We start from the raw sequence: 20,450 nt of genomic DNA on the forward strand, positions 1-20,450 counted from the left end.
TGAACCTGACCTGTGCACCCTGTTCATGGATTCACATCCAAGCCCATGGAGAGGTCATCCTTTCCCTTTAACGTTTACAATTCCCTTCTCAGATTCTGGTGAACACATCCTTCCAGCCTGATAAATGTGTTGACGTGCTGAGGTATATGCCTTCTTTTTCTGTTTGAAAGAAAAGTTTATGCAGTTACGGAGTGTGTGTGTGCTTAATAAGCACATAACTGTTTGGGACTTCCCTGGCGGTCCAGTGACTAAGGCTCGACGCCCCCAGTGCGGGGGGCCAGGTTCCATCCCTGGTCAGGGAGCGAGATGCCGCTTGTCACACGAAGGATCCGCAAACCGCAGCTGAAGACCCCAGACTCTTCGCTCTCCACCGTGAGGACCCAGCGCAGCCAGCTAAATCACACAGGGAAATATTTCAGTTTTTCTTTAATTAGTACTGAAGTGTTTGGAAGAACTCTCCAGGGAAGCTTCCTGAACTGACCCACGCATCGGAAAATGGTTACCACGTAGCTTTACTTAAGGCCTCAGGCTCTTCACTTGGTTGCCATTACTTCATGATGAGAACGTTTAAAAATCCACTCTCTTCACAAGACTCGAAAATGCGATACAGCGTTACCAGCTCTAACTGCCTGCCGCTGTATATCTGATGCCCAGAACTTACTCACCTTGTAACTGGGAGACCTTGACCTTGACCAGAACGTCCCCCTCTTTCTCCCACACTCCAGCCCCAGGAGCCGGCATTCTACCCCATTCGCCTCAGTCTGACTTCTGTAGACTCTAGGTACCGCAGTCGTGGGCGTTGGACTAGAGGCAATACGCGAGGGGGCAGAAGGTCCGGTCAGCCTTACACTCGCAGCTTACCATCTGACACTGGACACGTGAAGGCGACCATCTCATCTGCATCTTCTCTGTCGGCACGTTTCGAAATGTTTCGTAATGTTCTGCCACTATCTTTATGAGGTCTATAGACTCTGCGGCAGTCCTGGCAATCTCTTCCATACTATTGGGAATGTGTGGCTTCTCTCTTTCTACCTTGCGCCTGGTGGCCAGGGTTTATGAACACTGTCAAGAATGACTTTCTTTTCGCATTCGCTGATTTTTTCTACTCTGTGGTTGCCTTCGTTTTTAGCTGCCTTTGTCACTGTTATTCCCGAATTGCACCTTTATTTGAAATTTTTTCCACTTTCCCCTAAATTCTTGGTGTGATAAACCGGGCCATCGGGCTTCTTTTAGGCTTCTCTGATATATTCATTCACGGTCCTCGATTTTCTCAATTCGTAGGTTCCGTACGTGTTGTGTACTTTATCATTCATCAAAAACATTTTCTACCGTCTCTTTTGTTGTTTGGATTTTTGGTTTTGGTTTTGGTTTTCAAAATGTCTGTTGCATCACTTCCCAAATATGAGGATATTAGGTATCCTTCAGGGTAGAATTAGGTGATTCCCAAAGGGTCCCAGGGGCTCCTGGTGGTCTGTTAGGACTGGCTGCTGGTGGCTAGGTGGTGTCCGCTGCTGGCAGCTCCCGTGCCTCCTGGGGTCTGCGATCTGGACCCTGGAGCCCGGGGTCTGGGTCCTTCCTGGGCTAGCGAATGGCGAGAGCCGCGTGCTCACTGGGGTCTGCTGGGGGCTCCCCACTGGGGGGCCGGCAGGGGCAGCCGTCCCCCTTCTGAGGGTTGAGTGGTTCAGCTGGGCGTAGGTCACGTCCTGGGGGGCTTCGGACGTGGCAGCCTGTGGGGGGAGGGAAGGTGTGTGAGATGGAGCGCCTGGGGGCCCGGAGAGGAGGGACCCATCTACTGATGGTGTGACCAACCATCTGTCTGCCCTCTTCCCCTGTCGGTCCTTTAAGTCCAGCAATCCCCCCGACAGGGAGGAAGGAAGAGGAGCACCTCCCCACCTTAGTGTCAATCTCGAGGGTTCACCAAAGTGTCCGTCCCCTCCTGGGGATCTGCAGCCCGCCTGTCTGCTGGAGGGAGACAGAGACGCAAGAGGCGCCTCCTGGATCCACCGTTCCCTCCTCTGGTCAGCTCTCCTCTGTGTTCCCAGATGTTTGTTCAGTTGCTCAGTCGTGTCTCACTCTTTGCAGCCGCGTGGACTGCAGCACGCCAGGCTTCCCTGTCCTTCACTATCTCCTGGAGCTTGCTCAGACTCATGTCCACTGAATTGGTGATGCCATCTAACCACCTCATCATCTGCCGTCCCCTTCTCTTCTTGCCTTCAACCCTTCCCAGCTACAGGGTTTTTCCAGTGAGTCAGCTCTTCACGTCAGGTGGCCCAAGCATTGGCGTTTCAGCTCTAGCATCAGTCCTTACAATGAATATTCAAGGTTGATTTCCTTTAGGGTTGACTGGTTGGCTCTCCTTGCTGTCCAAGGGACTCTCGAGAGCCGTCTCCAACACCACAGTTCAAGAGCGTCAGTTCTTTGGCGCTCAGCCTTCTTTATGGTCCAGCTCTCGCATCTGCATGTCACTACTGGAAAAACCATAGCTTTGCTAGGTGGACCTTTTAATACGCTGTCTAGGTTTGTCCTGGCTTTACTTCCAAGGAGTATGGCTGCAGTCACTGTTCACAGTGATTTTAGAGCTGAGAAAATAAAGGCTGTCACTATTTTCATTGTCTCCCCATCTATTTGCCATGAAGTGATGGGACCGGATGCCATGATCTTCGTTTTGGGGATGCTGATTTTTAAGCCAGCTTTTTCACTCTCCTCTTTCACCTTCATCAAGAGGCTCTTTAGTTCCTCTTCGCTTTCTGTCATTAGGGTGGTGTCATCTGCGTATCTCAGGTTGTTGATATTTCTCCTGGCAATTCTTATTCCAGCTTGAGCTTCATCCAGCCCAGCATTTTGCATGTACTCTGCATATAAGTTAATAAGCAGGGTGACAATATACATACAACCTTGACGTACTCCTTTCCCAACTTGGAACCTGTCTGTTGTTCCACGTCCCGTTCTAACTGTTGCTTCTTGACCTGAATACACATTTTTCAGGAAACAAGGCAGTCTGGTGTTCCCACCTCTTTAAGAATTTTCCAGTCTGTGCTGATCCACAGTCAATGGCTCTAGCGTAGTCAACAAAGCAGATGTTTTCCTGGAACTCCATTGCTTTCTCTATCATCCAATCACTGCTGGCACTCTGATTGCCAACTGCCAGCGCTCTGCGAGCATTCTTCATCTTGTTCACTGAGGCCTTCAGCTCCACCGGAAAGTTTCCTTTTCTTTAGAATCAGTCTCCTTGGGGTCTTCAGCTCCACCGTTCCCGTTTCCTTTTGTTTAGAATCTCAGTCTTGGTGATGCGTTATTTCGGTGCATTCCTCACTGCCCTGAGCTCGCTGAGCGGCCTTGCTGAGCTTCCTTACAGCGCATCTGACCTTCACGGCAGCTCCTCTGAAGTCCCCACCAGATCGGAACGCTCCGCGACCTTCGGCTCCTTTCTTGGGGACTGTCATTATTCTGTTTGTGGCACAAATTCTTCCCGCTGCCGCCTCCAGTGGCTCCTGTCCTGGGGCCCCCTTCTGCTTGATTCAAGGACGCCATGGAAACCATGGAAACCGGAGCACTTGCCTCTGTTTTCCAGTAGGTGGCAGAGACGCAGCACAGGTCTGGGGTTTCTCGCGCCCGAGTCGCTGGACCGTACTTGAGAACGGGTGCCTCCCACACTCCAGTGCCTCTGTCGGAGGTCCCACCTCTGACACTAAGCTGGTGGCCCCAGGGTTGTAGGCGCCTGGGTCCCCAGGATGGCGGGCTCCTCCCCCAGCTTGGGGCCTCGGAGCCGCAGGGTCTGTCACCGGAGTGAGGCGGGGAGACGTGCACCGTGCCCAGTGCCGTCGGGGTTGCGGGCTCCCCAGCTGCGGTTGGGGAAGTCCCGGGAATCTCCGTGCCTGGTGGGACATGGCCCCAGGCACGTGGCTGGCTCCCCATGATCGTGGGGGCCTATGAGGACAGGAGGCCCATGTTTGGTGCGCCGCCTCCCTGCTGCTGCTGGGTCCTCTGGGGATGCAGGACACGCGGCTGCGGCCAGGGGATCACGGGCGCCCGCCCAGCTGGGACCCTCCCGAGGCGTCCTGTGAGCCTCCCTTCTCACCCAGCACCCTCGCGTGCGCCCCTCGGTTGAGCTGCAGGTATTTCCCCGGTTATAGACGGAAGCTGAGAGGCAAAGGGCGCATCTCCACCCGCCACGCGGGGGCCCCTCTGCTGCACACTGTCTGATGTCCACCCCTCTGTCATCGATGATTGCATTTGATGCACACGTGGGAAGCAGCTGTCCAAGTCAGCATCTGCCCACAGACTTATCCAGATGGGTTTGGAAAGACCATAACCCTCCCCGGCAGTGCAAGACTCCTTTGCTGCGGTGACGCCACAGCTGCGCTCCGTGTGGGGATTCTTGCTTCTGTCTCCCTGGCGCGGTGAGCGCCTCCTTTTCATTCCTCAGATCCCCAGATGCCTCCTCCCAAACGACTGCTTTTGTTCCTCCCTGATTCGGGCAAAGTGAGCTCTTACAACACGTGTGGGGGTGGGGGCTGTCATTTCAGAGCAACCGAGTGAGGAAAGGGAGGAAGCGGCCTTCGTCACCTCGGAAGCGGTGGCCCCACACCTTGCCTTACAGCGTGTGACTGTGTGTGTGTGTGCGCATGCCCGTGTGTGTGTGTGTGTGTGTGTGTGTGTGTGTGGTTTAATGCCTTCCAACAGGAGCATCCTTTGGGCCTGAATCCTGAAAGGTCTCCACAGTCTGGCATGAAGGGTGACACCCAGCTTTGAAGGGGGCACTAAAGAAACAGAAATACGTCAAGTGATTTCTCCAAGCAGATGGAGAGACCAGCCCGCTGGGCAGGAACTGTGCGAAGTAAGAGCTGGCTCCCAGGCCCAGGAGGAAGGGCTGTCTTCCCGGGTGAGTGGAAGCGCATCGTGCCACCCCGACTCGGGGCCTGCTCCCCCCGCCCCGGGGCTCACCAGGTCACCGGGGTCTGGGCTCCCGACCCGAGGCCACCCTCCACACAGCATCTTGCTACCTGCCCCTTCAGAACCGTGTCCCGCTCAAACTGCTCACCAGTTTCAGGGCGAGCTCCAAACTCTTCTAAGTGGACTCAAGGCTGTTCGTCATGCCCCAGAGGAGGCCCCCCAGCCTCAGCTCTCACTTCTGTTTTGCTCCAAACCCGAAGGCTGCAGTCACACCACAAACACACACACACACACACACACACACACACTCAGACAACTTCACACAATGGTGAGCCGTTTAACACACGTGTGCTTTCCCATATCTGCTTTTTTTAGGGTCTCTAGACCTGGCAGACCCATTCCCATGCCTCCAGCTGAAACTCCATGCTGAGAGTAAAACCGCAGTTACTGCTGCATCTTTTCTGAATCTTCGTGACTGCTACGGGGTACGGGGTACGGGGTACGGTCTACGGGCTACGGGGTATGGTCTACAGGCTACAGGCTACAGGGTACGGGCTACGGGGTACGGGGTATGGGCTATGGGCTACGGGGTATGGGGTACGGGCTGCGGGGTACGGGGTACGGGGTACGCCAGGGACGCACCGTGAATCCACATGAGCGTTTCTCTACCGGTGTTTTACGCGCTGCTGGAATTCAGGTGCTGCCGAGTGTCTAACTCACACACTGGCTTTCTCTAGCCTGTCTGCAATACAGCAGCTCGCGTGACGCTCATGGAGCAACCGGAGCCTCAGGGTCCAGCGTGTCTCTGCCTTCATCCAGGGCCCCTGAGCCTGGGGCAGCAGCGCATAACCGCCCCGCCTCCCCGTCCCCCACCGCCGCCCACACAGCCCTTGGGTCTCTAGGGCTCTCTGGAACGTTCCTTCCTCTCTGGAATGGTCTCACTCTCACCGCAGGTCTCCACCTCCTCAGAAAGCCACTCCCTGAACCACAGTCCACTCGCCTCAGAGGCCTCCCGCCCCTGCCATTGCCCTTCCTCTCGCCTGGGGTCCTGAGGGGGCAGGCGGCCAATGCGAGGGTCTCGGGAGGAGTGAGGTGGGGACCCTGGGTCAGCCCAGCGCAGTCCTCCGGGCTCATCCCCAGGACACTCTCAGGGCCCGGCCCCCAGCCCCAAGGCTCCGATTCAGCAACTGGGGAGTCCGGTCCTCTTTGCTCAGGGAGATCCCAGGCCACCGGGGCAGCTTCAGAGTCTCTCAGGGGAGCCAGGGCCCCTCAGATATCTGAGGACAGGCTGGTCTCCCGGGGGAAGAGAGCTCTCGGCTGGCCTGCGGAGGATACAGACTCCACCCCACGCAGAGGCCCCCCAGTCATTCGTGTTGAGGTCCCCAAAGCCTCTGATGGTTGGTAAAGGGGAGTGGCGGTGACGGGGTGCATTCAGTTCTGCTCAGGACAGGCTGGGGCACACAGCGCCAAGGGGACAGGCCACGCCCGTCCACAAGGAGCCCCCAACCCCACGCCAGTGTCCACCTGGGCACAGTCCTGGCTCCACTTCCACGATGTCCCTCTCTGAACCTCAGTGTGCTGCTCTGCACAGGGGGTGGAGCCTGGCAGCAGGCTGTCTGCTGGGAGAGTCGGTGGAGACGGACCCTGGGACCGCAGCCTGAGTCTGCGCGCGAGTGCTCAGCTGCACGCCCCCTTCACGGGGCATTCGGCAGGTTAGGGCCTTGGAAAGCACCAGAACGTTCTGACCCGTGGCTCGGGGCCCTTCGTCCCCTGCTCCGCCCGCCCCCTCCTCTGACGCGAACCCCACAGCAAATGCAGCAAGTCGGGGGAGCGGGGGATGGGGAGGCCTGGCGCCAGAGACCCGGCAGGGAGTCCTCCGGAGCCCCGCACCAAGGAAAGGGGCCTGCGTTCGGTTCGGAGCGCCCTACCCGTTAAACAGTCTGAAGTTCCTAGAAAGCTCCTTCCACCCCCACTCATGCCCTGATCCTCTGGACAGAGATCCGGGATTCCCGGGGAGAGGGAAAGTGGGGAAGGCGCTCCCGCATGGAGGTGGCAGGGGGCTGGCTGGCACCCGAGGGGCCGCCCCGGGGACGACGGCAGGGGCGCCCCGGGAGGGTGCCAGGGCTCAGCGGGAGCGGGGCAGCGGAGCGGGCGCAGGGGTGAGGAGGGGCGGCGGGATAAGGGGGTCGGTGGCTTTGAGCGAGAACGTGAGTAGCCGGCGTCCAAGGAGCCGAGTTTCGCAACGGCTGTGAGGAAATCCTCAGACTTGCTAACGCAGTTAGCAAAGAAGGCTCGGAGGGGGCCTACCGGATTTCGAAATGTCAGTGCAACCTCATTTTTAGCAGATGACTTCTGTGGATGACTGCGACACAGAGAATCAGCGACAGGTGTAGACGGCAGACCGCGGTTACCGGCGGGGAGGGGAGCGGGGTTCAGAGGCGTAAACCGCTCTGCGTAAAGTAAGTGTGACCCGGAAGCGCGGGAACCCTGAACTGAGACAGCAGGAGAGGCGGCGAGGGAGAGGCCAGCCGGGAAGCCTGGGGCGGAGGCGCCCGCCCTCGGGCCTGTCTGCCCGGCTTCCCCACGCCGGGCTACGGGGAGATGAAAGAGACTCCGCAAGACTAGCCTGAGCCTCCTGGACCCGGCACAGCCCCGCTTACCCCGGTCCCAGGCGGCCCCCAACCCCCCAAAGAAAGAAAGAAAGAAAGTGAAGTCGCTCAGTGGTGTCCGACTCTTTGCAACCCCGTGGACTGTGGCCTGCCGGGCTCCTCCGACCATGGGATTCTCCAGGCAACAGTACTGGGGTGGGTTGCCACTTCCTCCTCCAGGGGCTCTTCCCAACCCAGGGGTCGAACTCAGGTCTCCCGCCTTGTGGGCAAACTCTTCGCCTTCAGAGCCACAAGAGAATCTCCCAGACCCGGACTCAACGCAGGTGGAGGGTTTGGGCTGGACACTGGGTCAGGGACCACAGTGCCCCCAGGACGCCTCCGTGTCCCTCGGGCTGCTTTTGACGCCTCAGCTCATGAAGAAGGGGGCGACAAAGGTTAAGATGAGGCGGGAAGCAGCAGCTTGGAGGCCGCCCCAACACTGGGCTCAGCTGGGGGTGTCCCGGCGGCCTCGCCCTCCCCGCCCTACGCAACCTGTTCACAGCGCCCACCTCGCAGAGCTGTGAGCGTCTTCTGGATGCTGCTGTACTCAGAGAAGCACCTCGCTGACACCCCGCTGCAAGCTTTGGGGCGCCCCCCGGGCCAGCGGGGAACCTCGCACACCCCAAGAGCCACCTTTCACCCCGGGGAGGGGCTGCGACGCCACAGGCGCCCTCCCCCTGCTGCCGTTTGACTTCCGCACGGGGACCACCTCCCGGGCCAGGCCCGCTAGGTACTCTCATGGCTGAGGAGGGCGTGACAGGGTCTCCACCAGGGCCCTCCGGGGTCCCCGGGGAGAAAGGTGGATTAAGCTGGACTCCAACGTCTCGTCTGGGCCCTGACCCAGGTCTCGTCTCCTGGACTCTGCCCGGCGGCTTTGGAGGAATCACCCGGGCCCCAAGGAGACTGAAGTCTGGCGCACCCTGAGGCCAGCATCGTCATCAGCAGCGCTTGAAGGGCCGGGGACCGCGTGGCCCAGGAGCTCTTCCAGGCCCGGACGCGGGCGCTGCAGGAGAGGCCGAGCGGCCTGGGGGAAGCTGGGCAGGACAGCGCCCCGCGGGAGGACCCTGTCTCCTGCGTGCAGAGCATCTCAGATGAATTCCTTCAGACAGGTGGCAGCCTTGTCCCCCTCAGCACGGGTGAGGGTGAGGAGTGACCGGAGGACATTTTCCTGCCAGAATTGTCTGCACCTTCCAGGAAGGGCCTGGGGCGGCGGTGGAGCCAGCCATACCTGCGGATGCCAGGCAATGCCGGGCTGAGGGGCTTCCTGTCACCCATAAAGGCATGTGCCCACCACAGGTGGCTCGGGGACTCTGTCCCTGGACAGAACTGGCTCAGCGACCCGGTGGCGGACATGGGTGGAGACGTGGCGATGGACACAGTCCCTGAAAAGGTGCACTTCTCCAGCAGTTTCTTCCACGATGAACTCCGTGCCACGGGTCATGACGGGGTGAAAGGGAGGGCCGAAAACGGGGACAGCTTCGGCAGGGAGCTACTGCTAGCCCCGTGGGCCCTCGTCTCTGCTGACGTCAGGCGGCGCACCTGTTCTGACTCGCAGCGCGCCCTGCACCGCCGCTGCCCTCGGCCTATGGCCAGGAATCTGCAGGCAGAGGCCGGGAAGGCACACCGGCTGGACTTCCAGCAGGGCTGAAAGGCTCCTTCAACATGAATGTGGCCGGCAGAACAACGCCAGCAACTGCGGCGCCTCTGTGCCGCAGGACTGCCCACACCTGGCCCTGTCTCGGCCGCTCAGCTCCGCTCAGCAGGACGCGCCTGAGCTTCGGCAGCCATCTAGGAGGAGCTGTGTCCGCAGACCTGGGGCCCGCCTCGGGGCCCAGGCCTCAGGCCTGTCGTTAACAGGCAGCAGAACGTGCGAGACCCTTCACCCGGGGCCCGCCTCGGGGCCCAGGCCTCAGGCCTGTCGTTAACAGGCAGCGGAACGTGCGAGACCCTTCCCGAGCAGCTCCACTCCCTTTGGTCTCTAGCCTCTTTCCACCCAGTTCCCTTTGGTTTTCCATATCTAAATGCTTTAACTGATTTCTGTATTTTTGTTTTCTTTGAGCGAATACTTGCTGATTTCTGATGTTCAAGGGGTGGCCATGGAAAAATCCCCAATTTCCTGCTGTCTGCAGGGGAGTATGGCCTTGTGGCCTGAGTGGGGCAGTGACCTGCCTTCCATGTGCAGGGCAGGCGGTGGGGGGCAGAAAAATCTGGGCATGGTGGGTGGGCAATGGGGCTACTGCCTGCCAAATCTTCAAACATTATATATTATATATATATATATATAAATGCCATGGTCCTGCTCTGTCAACAAAGGATCCTTGGGAGATAAAAAATAAATTAACAAGTCACAAGGATATCTCATATAGCACGGGGAATATAGCCAATATTTTATAACTCTGGAGTATAATCTGTAGCAAAAATTGAATCACTGTGTATAATAGATACACTGTATATAATATTGTATGTTAATTAAATCAACTGTTTAATTAATATACATTATGTGTCTATAATATAGACATATGTTACACGTACCTTGATTGACATGGAAACTGTTACAGGCATAAGTGTTTGTTAGGCTTGCCTGGTGGCTCAGACAGTCAAGAATCTGTCTGCGATGGGAGAGACCCAGGTTCAATCCCTGGGTCGGGAAGATCTCCTGGAGAAGGGAAGGGCCACCCACTCCAGCATTCTTGCCTGGGAAATCCCATGGACAGAGGAGCCCGGCGGACCACAAGCGTGCCTGCTAACTCACTTCAGTTGTGTCTGACTGTTTGCGACTCTGTGGACTGTAGCCTGTTCATAGTAATATATGCAAATGAATGAATAAATAAATCACTACATGGGAGAAAGAGAAAACTTTAGAGTAGAATGCCAGCTTATCAATACGGAGGGAGGGGTGGGAAGAGATCACCATTATTTAGTTCCCCTCATGTCAGGGGAGACTCACCCACAGTTACTAACAACGGCAATTGTGTGTCTGCCATACGTATGTTTTACGTCTCCCAGTACTGGACGAGAACCCAGCATCTATCCCGACGCCGACCGAATTCCAAGGGAGAACTGGGGACTTCGCCATGAAAGGCCGGGCAGATGCCTGCTTGACGTGACCAGGCGAAGAGCACGCATGGCCAGGGTGGGGAAGGGGGCCTACCTGGGCTCCTGACACCATGGAGACGGCCACAGCCTCTTTTTCAGGTGTCCGCCCAACAGTGCATGACCTGGGTCAGCTCATCCGTCCACACTCCTGGCACAGGTTGAGGGTCATCTACAAATCCTGTACCCCTGAAGACGGTCTGGGGCCCAAAGCACCAAGACTGGGGGGTCGTGCAGATTCTGGGGGACGACAAAACAGGACAACCACCGGCAACATATGCTTCCGGGTGAAACCCTGGACCAAAAGGGAAACCTGAGGCTGTCCGGCAGGTGAGTAAACGTGAACTGGGACTGAGGACTTGGTGAAACCCACATCAGTAAAGACCTCCAAATGGGTCGCGTAGACGAGTGATCGTGTCTGTGGGAGGCACACACTGGTGCATTTACGGTAACGGTGCTTTATCTCGGGGCTTCCCAGGTGGTGCAGGGGTAAAGAATCTGCCTGCCAGTGCAGGAGATGGAGGAGATGTGGGTTCAATCCCTGAGTCGGGGGTGGTGGTTTAGTCACCAAGTCGTGTCCGACTCTTGCGACCCCGTGGATTGTAGCCCGCCAGTCCATGGGATTCTCCCGGCAAGAATACTGGAGTGGGTTGCAAATTCCTTCTCCAGGGGATCTTCCTGACCCAGGAATCAAACCCGGGTCTCCTGCCCTGCAGGCAGATTCCTTACCGACTGAGCTATGAGGGAAGCCTAGGGTTGGGAAGATCCCCTAGGAAATGGCAACCCTCTCCAGTATTCTTGCCTGGACAATTCCCACGGACTGAGGAGCCTGGTGGGCTACAGTCCATGGGGTCGAAAAGAGCTGGACACAGCCAAGCAACTGAGCACATACGTGTTTTATATCAGAGAGCATCTGCGTGTCTACATGTTTCTCTGTCTACACGTATGTAGCAGACTCACTCTCCCGCCGCGTCCCTCCCTGCCCACGTCATTCTCTTCCGACAGCTCTCTCTCTGTACATCTGTTTTTGTGTCTATCTCTATCTCAATTGGGTAAAATGTTACTCAACTGGGAATGTAAGTCAAGATGATGTGGGGAAAAGGCAATTCTTGTAAGTTTCCCTGTAAAACAATAAGATCACTTCGAATGAAGAGATTTAATACGAGATTAAGGTTTTGAAAATGTTCTGGGGGGGGCACTAATGCATTTTTTTAAACCTCTGTGCAGGTTACGTGTGGTGCAGGTTGCTCCTGTCTACCTTGAAGCCCACGTGGGCAGAGCTGGGGGCGACTATGACCTTGTCAGGGCTGAGATCCCCTGAGATCTTAGCGCAACCTGAGCGCTGGGTCTGGGATACTGTGGAAGCCAATTTCTAACGTGATGCAGGTGCTCTATTCGGACTCTGAAGCTAAGATGAGAGCCCCCAGAGAAAGGCCATTTCTCCCCAAGCCTTATCCGCTCCCCTGCCCTGCCTCCACCTCCGCCGACCTCCCACCTCTCCCTGAAGCTCCTCCGGCGCTGCCCAGCTTTGTAATCCTGCCTTCCTCCCCTCACTCCAGCTCCACAGCTCGCGCCCAGGAGGTGAACAAGTGTAACTGGAGAGGATGCGGGTCCTGGGTCCTGGCAGGAGGACTGGCTGGGGAGGGTCTGGGCTTCTCTGTGATCCCAGACACAGCCCTGCCCCGTGCTGGACCCGGTCTCCCCAGGTAAGGACGAGAGGAGTGTGCAGGGCTGCACGGTTTCGGGGATCTCGGCACGAGATGGAGTTTATCACTCCCCAGACGCAGCCGTGCACGATTCGGTGTCTGAGGAGGGCAAACAGCTGGGCAGCCCACTGAGTCCCGGCTCGCCATGGGGGCCCCACACGGTCTTGCTTGGTTCGGCATGTGGGCTCTGAGCTCCCCGGCCAGGGGTCAACACTGCTGCCCCCTGAAGCGGAAGCCCTGAGTCTTAGCAACTAAAGCCGAGGGGGGGGAGGGGAACGTCCCCTCCTGTCACTCAACTCCCAGCAGCACCTGACCTCAGCCTTCCTTTTGACATAGGACACCCCCGGGCTGCTGGGATGCCGCTCCTCAGGGGGCCCTCCTGATGCCAAGTGGGCCCCGCCTTCCTGGTCCTCCTACCGTGGTTCCTTTGAATTGGTGGTGTGCCCATGTCTCAGATGGGACTGCTGCCAGGGATGGCTGCATCCTGCGTGCGCTGCACGAGGGAGTCCCGGGCTCTGAGATGCTTGCCCGTTCTTGTTCACACAGAAACCGCTGTAGACTAGCCTGGCCCTCGCCGGGGATCCTCTGTCTCCCCTTCACTCCATTTCCTCTTCCCTCCGGCCCTGTGGACTCAGATGCAGTGGAACCACCCAACAGTGTGCCTTGGGGGGTACCTGTAGGCACTGGGCACCTGCTCTCACAGGAAGCGCACCCCAGCCATTGCGTCAACACGTGAGGCCAGCCTGTATTTTAGGGTGTCAGACCCCAGGGTACAGCTGCGCCCTCCGTACACTCATCATTCACAAGTATTTCCTACCCCACCTCCCTCCTGAGAGCCAGCCGTATGTAATCAGCAGCCCATGAGCTGCCTGCCCAGTGCCCCCAGCAGGCAGCTCGGCAGCACACGGACAACTCGCAGACGTCTCACAAAGGCCTGCTACGCTTCAGGGCTCATCACTCCCAAACACCCAAACGATGCTCTCAGCCCTTTCCTTTCCCGTGTCATGGCAGCGTCTGGAGACACTGATTGGCTGGGGCGGTGGGCTGACTCACACATGCACGTGTTTACGTGTGGCTGTGTCTCGCTGCCCCGCGCTGCAGCACGCGGATCTTGCGCTGCAGGCGCCACCGCTCCAGCTGCGGTCTGTGGCCTTAGCAGTCGCAGCTCGTGAGCCCGGGTGCTCCGCGGCGCGTGGGGTCTTAGCTCCCCAGCCAGGGATCAAACCCGTGCCCCCTGCCTCGCAAAGCAGATCCTTAGCCATCGGACCACCAGGGAAGTCCTTCTTTATTCCTACTGAGGTGTTGCTGATGTGCGATATTACAGTCGTTTCAGGTGTACAATCTGGTGATCCAAAATGTTTAAGATTATACTCAAAATGTTATGGACTATAGCTAAAGTTATTATAAAATACTGGCCATACTCTGGACTTACAGCCACTATCCTAGAGTAAACACATTGCCACACACGTCCATAGGCTTCCGTGAATACCATGAGCATCTGACAAGGCTATTTCAAGAGAGGAAAACTCGAATCTCAGGCCCCCAAATCAACCTAGATGGAAAAGAACTTTTAAAAATAAGGAGGGGGGAGTCCGATTATAACCTGATTGCTCAATTCACACAAGCAGTGGGTGATTAACACATATCTAAATAAATATCACTGCAGACAGTGACTGCAGCCACGAAATTAAATGATGGTTGGTCTCTGAAAGAAAAGCTATGACAAACCTAGACAGCATATTAAAAAGCAGAGGCATCTTTCAGCCAACAAAGGTCCGTCTAGTCAAGGCTATGGTTTGCCCAGTAGTCATGTATGGATGTGAAAGCTGGACCATAAAGAAAGCTGAATATCAAAGAACTGGTCTTTTTTGAACTGTGGTCTTGGAGAAGACTCTTGAGAGTCTCTTGGACTGCAAGGAGATCCAACCAGTCCATCCTAAAGGAGATCAACCCTGAATATTCATTGGAAGCACTGATGCTGAAGGTGAAGCTCCAATATTTTGGCCACCTGATGTGAAGAGGACTCATTGGAAAACACCCTGATGCTGGGAAAGATTGAAGGCGGGAGAAGGGAACGGCAGAGGATGAGATGGTTGGATGGCATCGCCGACTCAATGAACATGAGTTTGAGTAAACTCTGGGAGATAGTGAAGGACAGGGAGGCCTGGAGTGGTGCGGTCCGTGGGGTCGCAAAGAGTCAGACACAACTTAGCAACTCAACAAGTAAATATCAATTTCTCCAGATAACTCAGAGATCTAACTCAGCTTGCTGCCATAGAAGTTTTAGACAAAAAGCCCAGAATGAAGAAGAAAGCCCTGCCCAAGGGTCGTGGACCCCTGAGGAGACAGGAAGGACCCAGGGGCTACTTCCCAGGAGGGCAGAGGACAGCGATACGAGAGGAAGACAGGGCCCTGAAGGGGGCTGTGACGGGGGAAACCCACACTCCGGGGCAGGGGAGGAGTCAGTTTCCCTCCTTATTCCCCGAGCGTCTCCTCTGGGCTCTCGGCCACGCGGACTCCACTGAGCCCAGGGAGATGCTGATGTGTGTCCCTCATAAAGAGCAGCTTTGTGGACACAGAGGGGAAGGAGAGGGTGGGACGAACAGAGAGAGTATCATGGAAACGCGCACAGCAGCTCGTGTAAAACAGACCTCGGGGGAATGTGCCCTGTGACTCGGGGAGCTCACACAGGGCTCTGCACAACCTAGAGGGGAGGGATGGGGCGGGAGGGCCGGTGACACATACGGCCGATCCGTGCTGATGTGCGGCAGAAACCAGCACCACACTGTAAAGTAACCATCCTCCAATTTAAAAACAGCATCTGTCTCTGGGGATCTGAGCCCTCCCCGAAGCATCTCCAGGGCCTGGTGACCCCAGCCACGGTGAGGACCCCACGGGGACCTGCGGATGGGCGGGCAGAGGAGGAAGCAGACCCCGAGGCGAGGCGAGGCTCGCAGAGGGAAGCAGCCTGGCCTTCCTCATCTGGAAGGGGCGTCTCAGGAAGTCACGGGGCTGGCTTCCTGCTCTGTCATGGAGACAAATGCCAGGCTTCCTGGGAGGGACAGTTCTCCTTTCTGTGGGGACCCTGATGTGACGCCTCAGACTGCCAACACCCTGTGGTCTGTCTGTCCGGAGGACACCCAGGTCTCCTCCATCCTCACAGCCTGGACCGCAGGGAGGAGACGCCATGGCCCCCACGCTCCCCGCCCTGCTCTGCCTCGGTGAGATGGGAGAGGTGGGGGGAGCCCTGGTCTGGAGGGACCCCCCAGCCAGCCTGCTCCATCAGGGGACCCCAGGGCTCCGAGGCTCCCGGGGAGGAGAGGCGCTGCTCAGGGCTGAGGGCACACCTCTCACAGGGCGCTCTCTTCCAGGGCTGAGTGTGGGCCTGAGGACCCAGGTGCAGGCCGGTGAGTCTGTCCCAGGGCCCAGCTCCCTCCTCTCCTGGGGACAAGGGTCACCCACAGGCCACGGGGGAGGGAGGGCAGCTGGGGCTCACGGAGGGGGCTCTGGGAGGTCTGGGCTGTGAGCTGGGGCCTGGGGGCAGGACGCCTGGTGAGCCTGCCTCTGATTTCCTTCCAGGGACCCTCCGCAAACCCACCATCTGGGCTGAGCCGGGCTCTGTGGTCACCCGGGGGAGCCCCGTGACCATCTGGTGTCAAGGGCCCCTGAATGCCAACAGCTTCAGTCTGAACAAAGAGGGCACCTCAGCCCCCTGGAACGCGCAGCCCCCAGTGGAGCCCTGGGACAGGGCCAACTTCTCCATCAAGCGCGTCACAGAGCAGCAGGCAGGGAGGTACCACTGCTCCCACTTCATCGGAGTTAACTGGTCAGAGCCCAGCGAGCCCCTGGAGCTGCTGGTGGCAGGTGAGGGGCCAGCGGGTCAGTCGGGGGCCAGACTCTGCACAGGCCCCACCGGGGAGCCCCAGGGGTGGTGCTGGGACCAGGGGGAGGGGCCCAGGGAGGGACAGAGAGACGGGGTTGGGGAGGGGAGAGACTCGGAGAGACAGAGACAGCGCTGAGGGGCCAGAGAGGCCCGCGGAGTCTCGCTCAGGACCCGCCCGGTGCCCGCACCCCCTTCCCCTCTGCAGGACGGCTCAGAGACAGCCCCTCCCTCTCGGTGCGGCCCGGCCCCTTGGTGACCCCAGGGGAGAATGTGACCCTGCTGTGTCAGTCAGGAAACAGGACGGACACTTTCCTTCTGTCCAAGGAGGGGGCAGCCCATCGCCCCCTGCGTCTGCGCTCCCAGGACCAAGACGGGCAGTACCAGGCCGAGTTCTCCTTGAGCCCTGTGACCTCAGCCCACAGGGGCACCTACAGGTGCTACCGCTCACTCAGCACAGACCCCTACCTGCTGTCCCAGCCCAGTGAGCCCCTGGCGCTCGTGGTCTCAGGTGAGGCCCCGTCTGTGCTTCTGACTCAGCAGCTCCGGGCTCTGTGCCCCAGGAGCACCGAGTGGTTGTGGAGGAGGGGGCATGAGGGAGGGGCCCCTTCCTCCTGCACTGGGGTCCTGGAGGGACAGGTGGGCAGTGGGAGGGTCTTGGGGAGGCCACGGAGCCGTGCAGGGCAGAGGGGAGTGAGGTGGGGACCCCAGGTCGGCCCAGCACCCCTTCCTGGGCTCATTCCCAGGACCCATTCTCCCAGCTACAGACCCAGATCCGAACCTGGGGAGTCTCTAGGCCCTGTGCTCAGGGGAGACAGCCCACCCCAGGGCGCTTTGAGATTCTCTGGGAGGCCAAGGCCCCTCAGATCATCAAGGGCCGGCGGGGAGTCGGGCAGAGATGGCGCGGGAACCACGGGCTGCAGGGGCCTGAGGCTGCTGGATGGGGGTCAGTCTGCGGAGGAGCAGGCCCGCCCCACCCGATCCTGCCCCCAGAGGCTGCAGGGATCGCCCCCTCCCAGGCAGAGTCAAGCCGGCAGACGCAGAGGGCTGAGCGAGCGCCTGTGGGGGGCGGTGGTGGGTCCGTGGGACCCCGCAGGCCACCGCTCAGGGGCGGGGGCAGGGGCGGGGGTGGGGCTGGGGCGGGCCCACCCTGTGCTGTCTGAGCTCTGGCAGCTCAGGGTCTTGAGCAGGAACATCTGAGACTGTAAGATAGAGAGGCCCTGGGAAGCTCCCGAGGAGGACACGGCCCACCCACAGCCTCCCTTCAGGACCCTCAGGCCCCGCTGACACCCTTCCCCATCACCGCGGTCAGACCCGCAAGTGGGAACGAGGACAGCGTCCCTGTCAGGGGCTGGGCTCGGGGCCAGTCATCTCCCGGGAGGCGGGTGCCCTGGGCCCACACCCCGGTTCCGGGTGACGGGGCCGGGCTGACCTGTGTGCCCTCACCCCAGACTACACGGTGCAGAATCTCATCCGGATGGGCCTCGCGGCCTCGGTCCTTCTGCTCCTCGGGATCCTGCTCTGCCAGGCTCGGCATGACCACGGAGGAGCGCGAGACAAGGCCCGGAGCTGAGCACCGGGACCCGGCATCACCCAGAGCATGGAGCCCAGGACGCGAGCTTCCGGCCCAGAAGCTTCTGGAAGAGCCTTTGACCCCGGGGGAGATGTGCTGCTGGGCGGGAGGAGGCCCGGGAGTCCCCGGTGGGGGGAGTAGGGGGCGCGCTGGAGGCTCAGCTCATGGGGGCCCCCTCCCTCCCCCCACCGCGAGGATGCACCAACTCCTGTCTCCGTTCACACACCACCCCCCCCACCCCACCCCCAGCTCAAGGCGCATCCCAGTGCCAGGGGCGGGTCCTCGCCCTGCACGCCCGCAGGCTCTGTCCACTCATGGGAGACTGAGCTCCATTGTTAATGCCAGCCGCCTCTGGTGCGCAAAGACCTCCATCCCTTCGCTCAGAAACAGACTGAGGTAGACTCCTCCCGGGTTCCAGAGGTTAAAACTCCGCCTGCCAGCGCAGGAGCTCGGGTCTCAGCCCTGGTTCCGGATGATCCCAGCTAACCCTGTGTGCCCCCAACCTCTGAGCCCGCGTGCCCGCGGACTCCGCAGGAGGGGAAGCCCTGGGCTGCCACTGGAGAGTAACCGCCACTCTTCACAACCAGAGAAAAGCCCGGGGCAGCAGCAGTGAAGACCCAGAGCAGCCAAAACCAAATACGCAAATAAACACTTGTTTATAGAAAACAGACTGTCACGTAAGAAACTGAATAAATGGGTGAAAGTGGGTCCCACTGGGAACAGATGGATCCAGAGCTCTTCCCTGAGCCCCCCGGACCCCTCACGCCCTGCTCTCCTCGTCAGATGACACCCGGTGCCGTTTCTGCAGACACCATCGCTGCGAGGGGACGCCCTGACGTTTGAGTGACAGCCAGGTGCCGTGCTGGTAAACAGCTAAGGAATACAACATTTTATAAAGAGCCCAGGTGTGTGAACTGTGTGTCTCCTTTGGTGCAAACGCTCTCCGTGGCCAACCTCAAGGAGCCGGGGTGAACGCGCCGAAGGCCGGGTGGGAAGGAAGGAGCAGGCTGGCTTTCCCACAGGAGGGAGTCTGGTCCGGCCAGCCCCCACCGATGGCCCCACGCGCACAGATGTGTCCTTTGCATTACACAGCACAGTTAGATCATTTCCATGTCAGTTTCAAGCCCCACTTTCCACGAATTCAGATGCCAAAACCTTAGTCCATTCAGACGAGAGGGAAAGAGAAAACAGTGCAAGTACCAATTGGGGGAGAAAACAGAGCACTTTGGCTCCAATACCTTACAGCTTGGAGTGCAAATCGCCTCAGTAATTTGGGAAGGAAATAACAACCATCAGCTAAAAGGGAGAGACACACAGCCCCCACCCAGAGTTATGTAACTGAGGGGGAAATTGTGCATAACCACCGGTACACACGCAGGAGAGCAAGGACAGAGGGCCGCTCGTATCAGACAGATCACAGAAAACAACCTCTCAAACATGAATGTTTTGGCATATACATGTGATGGGGCTTTTTTTGAGTTAAGAGAAGACTGTAGTGACATACTAAGAGTTAACAAAAAGTTAAGACAAAACTCCTCGGAAACCATTGGCTAGTGCTTCTCCCTTGCAAAATAAGTTAACACCAGTCTAGAAAGATCTGCAACCTGTTGCTAGTGTTAGCTTTCCAAAACTGCTGGGAAACCGCGAATCAGGTGCTGCGCTTGGAAACCTCTGGTCTGCCAGGCATGCCCCTCCCTTCCTCCCTCACCTTCCCCCAAACCATCGCGGCTTCCCGGGGGTGTGGGGGCCCTTCCCCGACCCGCTGGTCTCAACGCTGACGGGCGCCGGGTCGCGGCGCTGGGTCAGCAAGGAACTCAGGCTTCCCAGGGCGACAGCATGTCCACCTCTGTTCCCTCTCTCAACGGAGCAGACAGACAGCCGCAGTTGAGAGGAGCTGGAAGGGGCACACACGAGTGATCCGGCTTTTCTTTTTTTGTGTAAACACAAACCAAGCCAGCGCTTGGCAACGCCCCCAAGCTCTGGTCCTCCCCGAAGGTTCCTCTAATGAAACCTCGAAGCCCAGCGCCCTCTTACTCAGATCAGAATTTGAGTGCAAACAGAAACAAGGACCCTCTTTAGTGCCGTATATATACATGTACGCACACACACAGACATATAAACACACACACATACACACACATATACACACATACGTATAACACACATATATACACATACACACAACATATATACACACATACACACACACATATATACATGTACACATACATATACACACATACACGCATACACATACACATACATACATATATACATACATATAACACACAAACACACATACATACACATACACACATATCTATACACACATATATACACACACACATATACACACATATACACATACATATAACACACACATACACATATCACGCACACATATACACACATATATACATACACACATATCTATACACACACATATATACACACATACACACACATACGTATAAACACACACAGAGACACACATATACACATACATATATACACACACATACACACATACATATATATACATACACACGTATCTGTACACACATATCACACACACATATATACATACACAGATATCTATACACACATACACACATATATACACACATATACACACATATATACACACACACAAATAC

At 57.6% G+C, this 20,450-nt stretch overlaps 1 protein-coding gene across 1 annotated transcript in view; it reads left to right on the plus strand.

Annotated features, from left to right (window-relative positions):
* The window catches only part of LOC138096968 (uncharacterized), a 46,781-nt gene extending 28,217 nt beyond the window's left edge, over positions 1–18,564 (plus strand). Inside the window, 17 exon segments of the mRNA XM_068993189.1 lie at positions 3,940–4,060; positions 5,269–5,385; positions 5,427–5,518; positions 6,485–6,605; positions 7,788–7,936; positions 8,093–8,271; positions 8,496–8,690; positions 8,838–9,129; positions 9,221–9,383; positions 10,548–10,644; positions 10,795–10,921; positions 13,352–13,508; positions 15,433–15,561; positions 15,712–15,747; positions 15,920–16,204; positions 16,429–16,731; positions 17,672–18,564. Of these exon segments, the coding sequence (XP_068849290.1) occupies positions 3,940–4,060; positions 5,269–5,385; positions 5,427–5,518; positions 6,485–6,605; positions 7,788–7,936; positions 8,093–8,271; positions 8,496–8,690; positions 8,838–9,129; positions 9,221–9,383; positions 10,548–10,644; positions 10,795–10,921; positions 13,352–13,508; positions 15,433–15,561; positions 15,712–15,747; positions 15,920–16,204; positions 16,429–16,731; positions 17,672–17,793 (2,685 nt within the window). The 3' untranslated portion in view covers positions 17,794–18,564.
* The last annotated feature ends 1,886 nt before the right edge of the window (positions 18,565–20,450 follow it).

This window comes from Capricornis sumatraensis, chromosome 20, assembly GCF_032405125.1.
Source record: "Capricornis sumatraensis isolate serow.1 chromosome 20, serow.2, whole genome shotgun sequence".
Taxonomy (NCBI): domain Eukaryota; kingdom Metazoa; phylum Chordata; class Mammalia; order Artiodactyla; family Bovidae; genus Capricornis; species Capricornis sumatraensis.